Genomic DNA, 9,524 nt, shown 5'->3' with positions numbered 1-9,524 from the left:
CCATTTGAGCTCTCCATCAATCGTCTGTCTCACGAGTCACGACACGACTCAACAAATATGAAATATATCCCCTCTAAGGCACATGCCATGACTGCCACCTGCTAATACAAACTCCTTGATTTTGCTTCAATATTTGAATTGTTTCCTCTGGCAATGGTAACTTGGATAACTCGGCCATTTTCTTGATCCGTTCTTTGTTCAAATTGGCACGCAGGAGATCAAATTCCATGCTGGTATTCAGTATTCTCTCTGTTCCATCAAATCCTCCACCATGGAACTGAACCATATATGAATAATTTCCTGAAATGGTTTGGTTGGTGAAATAAATCTTCATCGGAAGTTGGTCAAATCCAGATCTACAGTCGTGATGCAGTTAATGGAGCATCTGGCATTCAGGCCATCTGTACCCCAGATGAGTGCAGTCCATGGAAAATTAAGCATGCAGTTTCCATAATCTAACTGGAGAATATAGTTCTCGTTGAAGGTTCATTCATCCCAGCATCTGCACTCTTGGCAAAGCAGAGCATGAGTTGTTATTGCACAGCCACAGCAGAGGTTGGCTGCATTCATGGCCTCCGCTTACAATCTATATATAAAAAGCATCTTTGATCTTTCCATCTCCCTAATTTAGGTAACATAACCAGCCAGTTACAGAATGTGTCCACATTGGTTTATGCTCAAGTCTTGCATGAAAAACAATGTCAAGGAAATAAGAACACCATCAGATGCATCCACAAGAGGTCGTTAGTGGATGAAAAACTATGTGCCCACAAGGTAATATAACCAGTAGTGGGTTGTACCACACTACCAACCCAAATTTCTAAATCCATGATCGACAATGTCTAACAAACTTGAATTGGAGACAAAGCATTCTAAATGGTTAACTAATTTGCTGGTGACAGAATAACATGATCATTAGTCACAGTTTGGTTGCACAAGCAATCACTATATTTACATGCACAACAATCATTAAAGGCCCAAAATGAATCTCAGAAGACAATGATCACATGTCATATCAAGAATCCAAGCTGTAACTAGTCAGAAAATGGCATTTAGTAACATCAAATTAACAGGCTAAACACCCTTACCTGTAAAATCTACATCTTGCAACATGAACTGTTGGATTCGGGTAGAGTAAGCATGGTAACAGCCATGAAGTACTGCTGGTTTTGGCTTTAACTTGCCAACCTGCCATAGCTAAAGGATTAAATCCTTTTTTTTTATTTGATAAAAGTGTTTTGTCTGTATATTGAATTGCCATATGACAAATAATGGGAAACCTTTTTCCACACACGATATGATATGTGATTAATAAAATAAGTCAAAGAACCATGTAAAAGGATTTACAATACAACCCCTTTAAAACATCCAAATCAACTAAGAAATAAGTCCTCCACAGGGGCCTGAAATGATCAAAAGAAAAGCCTCAACATCCTTCAAAATCAAGCACCACCACCACCTAACCAAGGTTCTCATCATCCTGCTCCATACATTTGCAATAGTGCAAAAGAAAAAAGATTCAAAAGGATTGTCCCATGCTTACAGAAACCCCTCTGCTATCCAAGAAGAGTTGAGCACAGGTAAATCTCACAGTGGAACCCCACTTTTTCTTTTTGATTAGGATTATAAAAAGGCACCATACTCCTCTAACTTCCTTGCTAAAGAATTAAATCCCTGAAAGGAAATTAGTAAATGGAATGACAATCCTCCCCAATTTCACAAGTTTGTCACTTCAATCACTATATCTTTCTTTATTGCATCTTTTTTTCCTTTTTTTTTCTTTTCCTTATTTTCTCCAATTGCACAGACAAATTAGCTTCACACCACCTTAATGAAAAGTTGCTTTGGGATCAAAAGAGGCTTGAGGAGAAAAGGAGAAAAAAATAAAAAGTAAACCAAAAGAAATTAATGAAATACAACTTCAAGATACTATCTGAAGAACAGTTAACTGACGCAGCAGAGATTGCAAACTTGTTCAGAAAAAAAGAAAAAAAAAAACCTATGGAGAAAAAAATTAATAGTAATACAACCAATTTCACTCTGATTCACGAATATTCTCCGGCCATCCATTAATTATCAGAGCACACAAATTGAGTATTCTAAACTGCCAAGGGGCATGTCTAAAACTGTTCTTGTTAGTGCATGAGTAATAGCTACATATATTACAGCGCCCAGAAAGGCCAAAAATTCAGCATTTCTAGAGGTCAAGCACATTTTGTCTTACATGTGCACGTGTTTTTCTTTCCTTCTTAGTTTCCCTAAGCTGCCTAACAATGTCTCGACAAGAAAGAGCATATTACCATCTATTCAAAGTATCAGAACATGGAGTTATTTCTACCTCTGCAGGTGGAGAACCCACAAGCAGTTTAGCCCCTGTCAGTTTATCCTTCTTCATCATAATCTTCTTCATCCTCGTCTAACCTTCTATTTAGTTGGGCAAGCTGAAGAGGATCAATAGCCATCTTGTCCATGTCTGACAGGGACCAGCCAGGATATTCTTCATGTTTCATCTCAGGAGGCTCCACTGATGAAGAGGCAGGGGCTGCTGTTGCTATGGCTGTCGTGTCTCCATTATCATCCAAGTTTACATTTAAGTCAAAGTTCCGCACCACAGCATTGGTGCTACTACTACTACTACTACCAACTGCCATGATCTCCTTTGATTCTTTAGCCTCAGTTCCATTATCCAGCCTTTCAGGGTTAGGATGCTGCTTATCATTGTGTTGAGGAGAAATGTCTGGATCATCTTCACACTTCTCATAATGAGCACTCTCCCTCTCTATCAATCGGCTACTTCTCCCACGGCCTCTTCCTCTGCCTCTCCCCCTTCCTCTTCCACCAGTGCTGCCATGGACTGTCTCGTGCTGCACAATACAAACCACCCCTCCATTATTGAGGACCATTTGCATATTCAAAAGGGTTAGAAAAACTCTCGCCACTCTTGGTAGGATATAGAAGATCAAATTATTTGTCTATGGAGTAAATGCAGAAAATGGTTTGTACTGAAAGTTGCATAGAGATGGATTACCGTCCTGCTCCTCTTTAACTCCTCATCACTATCATCTTCATCATCTGCAGCTTTCCTGTAAGAATAAGTAGAAGCTATTACTTGATAGTTCCCATTTATCAAGATCCTGACAAGAAAAAATAATGTAAACTTTTCTAACCTTCTCTTGGCAACAGTTCTGTCCTCACCAGCAGCATCAGAACCACCTAAATCTGGAACTTTGCTAACAATTTCCCTCAGAAAATCGAACACATTAAAGCTCTGCACACACTGTTTTCTGTAATTTGTTGTAGAAAATCAAGTTAAAGATCAGACTGAATAAAAGAAACCCTTCCATCAAAACTCAAATTTTAATTCAAAATTAAATTCTACTGGAGAAGGAAACTGCATGTAAACTGTAAAGCTCAATAACTCCATTTTCCACTATTACACCCTGATGAAGAAAACTAAAAACCAAATAATAAAACTCTTCACTTACAAATGTAAAGCACTCATGGTCTTTGCTCCTCTTCGAAGGGTTATGTCGTATGTCCGGTCACAAAGATCTTGCAGAAATAGCTCCAATGCTTTAGCTGCAGTGTTATCCAAGTTTCAAACTTCAACAAAAATACTATGCCATGTATGTTATCTATTTCATTTGATTCTTTTGACTCAATAGTTAGACTTGAACATCTCATTACATGGTTGTAATGCAGTATTAACAACCATTTAGGCATCAGGTACAAGCCCAGTTGCAAATTGTAACCAAACAAGGGAGGAAATTGAAAAGAAAGACAATAACAAAAGAAGAGAAAAAGGTAATGAGAAAAATAAGTAATTAATTCCTAAAATTTTGGAATCTCATAACTATTAAGTAATTCTGATATTTGTTCTATTTTTTACTTTTTGCAAGGATTCTAATTCCAGGTACAAAGTACTCACAAACTAGAAGAGGCACAGCCATTGCAATCTTTCCAACATCTTCATCTGCTTGCATTATCTTTTTGATCCGAGACTGCCAAAAGAAAAGTATTAGTCAGATCAGATGGCTAAATTCTAGGATTATCCAAAGCCACTACAATACACAAAATTCCCTATTTCCCCTTAATGGGAGTGAAGATGAATATATATGCACTCTAGCATAATTTATCAATAATCCACTTCCTGAAACATCATAGGACAAAGACATGACAAAAACACAGCAAGAATATCTCAGAAACATTGTCTGCAGAAATATAAGGCATCCCTCAGGAAAGGACATCAAGATGCTTGTCAGTAAACCTTTCCGATGCTTCCTCTTCTGAACTGAAAAACGTAAAAAAAAAAAAAAGGCTCTTCTTCTTTCTTCATTGCCATCAATATTCTCTTTTTTCTTCTCTCTTGTTAAGTTGTCGATTGGCTTCTATCATCTACATATTTGTTAGTCCACTTTTTAAGAATATACAAGTGCAACTTAATAGAATGATATTTACGTATGAACAAGATTTCAGATCCCCAATGCATTGTTGAGGACCATAATTGTCAAGGCATCTAGGCAATTATGGGTTAGCAGGGGGGCACCTAGTCACCTAGGCAATAAGAATTTTGTTAAATAAAAAACTAAATTTTGGTTAGTTTCCAATTTCTATATACCAATCAACATGCATACTAATTGGCAAAAGAGAAATTCTCTTTATTCAAGAACATTATATTTCACCTCATAACAAGGCAATAGTTTTTTTTTTTTTCTAGGTAGAAAAGACAAGTCTTTTAAATATATTAACTTCAACACTTTCAAAATTATTACTAATTTTAGCAATTTCATATCAATAAGAATTAAATTACCAAATGGTCCTCAACAGAATGATATGAGCAGATGTAACAATAAAAAGAATATTAGGCTCGTCTTGATTCTTGAATTAAACGAAACCCTATATTGTAAGATATCACACACAAAAATCCAGGGTATCCACCTGGAACTAGTAATGTGGCCTATGGATGAAGTAATTGGTGAAAGGAATATAACGTCTAAGCCCATCAGCCCTATGAACATGAGTAGGTCATAATTTCATGAACCCACATGCTAAAAGCAGGGCTCTTCAGCAAGTACTAGCCATTAATCCATGAATGAAAAACATCGGATTCATCTCATCAGGTTTCTATCTAGGTTCATAGACAATAATATCCTGGACATGAACCCAATTATGTACTTATTTATATCCATTAAGAATCCAATTTTTTTATTCTTGGGTTCTATAGACATGGATATATATCTTGTAATAGAGAGCCATACTTAATGACAAAGAATTACCAATAAGGCTTATCTTTTGCACATACATGCAGCAAGCAATAGATCAAACTCTTTTGTGGAATCAGGTAGAAAGCTATATAACATAGAGGGAGATGCATATCAGTGTCTGACATAGATAGGACCATAGTTGTCAAGATGACGCCTAGAGGGTTGCCCTGTTCCTCTACATGGTATTTTTACATGGATGGTGTTCAAACTTAAGGTGTATTGCAACTAAATCAACATCATATAGTACAAATAAAGGCAAAGGCATGTAAAAGAGAGGGTTGCCTTGTTCCTCTACATGGTATTAGGGGTCCTGCCCCTTCCTTTGTTCTTCTTACTTTCTCCCCTTTATCTTCTATCACTCAACAATCACTTCATCTTCTTTCACTCTGTAATTAACACATAAAAACATCTCTCCAATATATCCGTCATATTTACCATAAGGAGCTTCTTCCCTCTGCTTGTTTTTCCCTCCATTCATTAATTTATCCCACTGGAGCATATAAATATACAATTATTCTCAGTTCTCAATATAATTTCATTTTGCCTTAATTGATTTGGATTCCATCCCAAGTTCCTTTTTCTCCTAGGCCATGCAACATTGTTTTCATTCTACACTTGAAGTTTGATTCTTTTATGTTAGAATAATAATAGTATTGTCCAGTCACTACTTCAAAACAAGCTAACTCGTAAACAAATTAGGGAAGCAAAACAAGGAAAATTAACCAGGTTTTTATATAAAAAGTATCAGCTAGGCAGTGCCTATGCAACAAGGTGCTTGACAACCACAGATAAGACCTACATCAAAATGTCTGTTAGATGTGTTTTGGCCAAACACAAAATACAACACACCTATTAAAAGTTAGAATACCATTTTTTTTATGCTGTATCAACCAATGAAGACATAACATCTCCCAAGGAAATCAATTTTTTGCACAAAAAGCAATGAGGAAAATAATACCAAATATATATAATGAAGCAAGATGGTAAGAATTACCCAAAAGCTATGTCAGGGCTTTTCCTTATCCAGAAATGAACCCACTTGAGCATTGAGGGCCTTTGTAGCCTATTTGTGGTTTTGGATTGCACAGTACGACTTTATAATTCCACATTCATTACATTTTTCATAAATTAATAAGATATTCTTATGGCAACAATCAGAAAAAAAGGGGAGGAAGTTATTACTGGCAACTGCTTACTAATATATGTCATACACAATACCGGGATAGAACAGGTCAGGTCATGCATATTAAATCAAAACATGCCTAATCCTTCTCTTTGAGCAACATTGGAAACTGCTAACTACTTGCAAATTTGGGTTTTATTGGCATTCTGCTAGGGTTGTGATGGCAACATCAGAGTACCTCTAGCACAAAAGGAAAAAAAGAATACAGGTAAAATAGAAAAAGGAAAAAAAAAGCATCACAGTGAGTAATGACCCAACTCAACCATCCAAGTTCATTAAAATGAATTAGCGAATCCTCCTTTTCTATCCCTTTTTTTAATCAGTAGCCTCTTTCATTCCATTTTGCCCCATGGTTTCCTAAAAGAGATTTGTATCTTCCTATTTGCTTTTTTCTTTTCTTTTTCTAATTTTCCTTTTCATTTATTCCTTCAACAAGAACAAACAATACGGCTGTACAAGAGACCCCTAAAATGACTATCATGAAAGACAAGTGAACTAAACTAGCAGTTATTCAATACTACTCTGACAGAGTAAGCCATTAACGACCTAATCCACTATGGATTCGAAGATTATTCCAGTAAAAACCATAACAATATCAAAAATGTTTCCATTTCCCCTTAAAAAAAAACTAGTGAAATACTTTAACACGGATATAGAAAAGAACAGGAATTTGACATGTATTTCAATTTATCTGCCAAAATAAAGAAACTAAACTAAGATGTCAACAAAATAAACCGTATATTTCCTGGGTAACCAGAGCAGTTAAACATCCCAACAGATGAAATTAACCAGGAAGGGGAGAATCAGAAAAACAGAAAAACAGAAACACGAAAATTTCAAATATCCCAAAGCAAAATCAGGAATTAAACTAGCAAAAATTACACCTAATAATCAAGCCCTCCTATATCGCCCCTCAAAGGATAAGAGGTAAGGAGCAAGAAGGCAGAAACCCTAATTACAAACACTGAGAGAAACTATACCAGGAAACCTAAGCGGCACAAAACCCATATCACAAATCTACACCACGAAAACCAACCTAATCCATCACGGGAATCAATTTATCCATGGAAACAACACATAATCAACACAAGAAACCCAAATCTAACAAGAAAACAAATCAAAGATACAGTACAAGCAACACCAAAGCGAGATCAGCAAACCAAAATCAAGGAAAACAGATCCAGAGAAGAACTTACAGCAGGGAAACGGGTATCGAGCTTCTTCCTCATGGCGTCAGAATCTGCTCATCAAACGCTCCAAACAAAACCCAAACCAGAAAATCGATTCCAATCCCGATGAACCCACTCTTTTTCTCCCCTTATAGCCCAGAAAACCTACTTCAGATCCGAAGATATTTACAGAAAATCGGAAAAATCTTCAATCGTTCCGTCCAACTCCCACAGAAAAAAAAATTAAAATAAACGAAAAAAATAAAAGAAAAAGAACAGTAATTTCTTTTCGGAGCCCAAAAGCAACAATACCTTCGTTCCACTTCCTCCTTTCTCCTCCAATTTAGCGGAGATTTTCGTTTTCCCCCAATTTCTCAACCATGGTTAGTGCTTTTGTAATTTTCTTATTTTGACCGATCAGGTTTTTCAAATCGCCGATTTTTCAGAAGTGTGATTGCATGTGAGAAGGAGCTTCATTATTAAATAGCTCATGTGGTCCAAAGCCAAAGATCGTGGACGTCACGGGACCCACACGGCCACATTGAAGAAATCCGAATCGGTAAGAGGGTACCCCTACGCCACTCATCAATGAAAACTGCATGGAGATTCATGATAAGTATTGCTTAAAGCACATGCGTCAGCAAAGTCTTCAACAAAAGCTCTCAACCTTCCGATCTGCTCAGATTAAATGTCGGTTTGGGAGGGCTGAAGGGCAGCGATTTCTGGCTTTTTGAGGTGGGCCCCCTCTATAATCAGAAGAGCCCAAATCGGCTTTTAAGTTATTTGGCTCATTTGAAGGGCTGTGCCTCAACGTGTTTAAGTGCCTGTTTGGGAGGGGCTAGGCTAAAGTGTAATGACTTCTAACATTCTGAAGTGGGCCTCACATAAATAGCCTATAAGTTATGTGTGGTGAAAAAATAAGATAACCTAACCCTGCTTTGAGTTGACTTCAGATCTGTGCCCCACAAGGTCCCACAGCACATCCCCATTGTGTATTGGGAACATCTCTCGATGATAATATCATCATTTTTGATAATATCATCGGAAGATGTTCCCAATACACAGTAGGAATGTATTGTAGGACGTTGTGGGGAACCCCCTTGTGAGGCACAAATGTAAACTCCTTTGAGTCGGTCATTTAGAACCCATTTAGGAGGACTCCTTCATTTGGGATGCAATATATTAATTGAATTGCGATGGTTGAGCACCAATGTTCCAAAGAAACTATTCACATTAGCTTTATATTTGAATAGTGGTTTGTGCATTTGAAAAGGGCCATGTTGGTTTTCTGAATTATTACCAAATACAACTTTGCATTCCTATATGGGGCTTAGCTTAGAATGCCAAAAAACCGCATCAGAAAAGCCCTCCCAAACAGGCACTTAAAGAATTATTTGCTTCAGGTCCTTAATAGCTTATTCCTTGTGTTTTAAAGTAGTCCAACCAACCTAGCTAAATCTTCTTCTTTCAACTCAACCCTCTCAAACAAGTGTAAGTTCTCCTCCCAAGTTCTAACAAAAAAACAAAACGTTCCAACATGATTTATGTCCACATATCTCATATATGATAGATCCCAATCTTACGATGGTTCTCAGTTTTATGATAAAATAGGAGACACAGATCATGTTAAAATAATGTTGGGACAGCTTCTCCCAAACAGGCCTTAAAAGTTGGATCTATATACATGAAATCGATGTATTTTATCATTTCCCAACAGGATAAAATCTCTTTTTCCAGAGAAAGTCAAATCCTTATTCAACTTTAGTTAAACAGGGTTACATTTACTCAATTTATCGTTCAGAGGTAAATTGGGATATTGAAACGGGAGAATTTGGATATGTATAAACTATGACTGATCGTTTATTAATTTATTATTATTTTATTATCATAATTTGCTTGTTATATAAT

At 36.7% G+C, this 9,524-nt stretch overlaps 1 protein-coding gene across 2 annotated transcripts; it reads right to left on the bottom strand.

Annotated features, from left to right (window-relative positions):
• Positions 1-1,905: 1,905 nt before the first annotated feature.
• On the bottom strand, positions 1,906-8,068 carry LOC104588273 (uncharacterized). Of its 2 annotated transcripts, none has more exons than XM_010246131.3 (7): positions 7,929-8,068; positions 7,644-7,784; positions 3,929-4,001; positions 3,486-3,579; positions 3,168-3,284; positions 3,029-3,083; positions 1,906-2,864 (listed from the first exon to the last, which is right to left on the bottom strand). In XM_010246131.3, exons 2-7 carry the CDS (start codon positions 7,674-7,676, stop codon positions 2,382-2,384), a joined length of 855 nt encoding a protein of 284 aa, XP_010244433.1. In that variant the 5' UTR covers positions 7,677-7,784; positions 7,929-8,068; the 3' UTR covers positions 1,906-2,381. The 2 variants fall into 2 exon arrangements, with proteins under 2 accessions (XP_010244433.1, XP_010244434.1); XM_010246132.3 differs by having other exon boundaries at positions 7,644-7,781; positions 7,929-8,042.
• Positions 8,069-9,524: the final 1,456 nt, after the last annotated feature.

This window comes from Nelumbo nucifera, chromosome 7 (assembly GCF_055504915.1).
Source record: "Nelumbo nucifera cultivar China Antique chromosome 7, China Antique-T2T, whole genome shotgun sequence".
Classification (NCBI taxonomy): Eukaryota; Viridiplantae; Streptophyta; class Magnoliopsida; order Proteales; family Nelumbonaceae; genus Nelumbo; species Nelumbo nucifera.
This window is presented reverse-complemented; position numbering and strand designations above follow the sequence as displayed.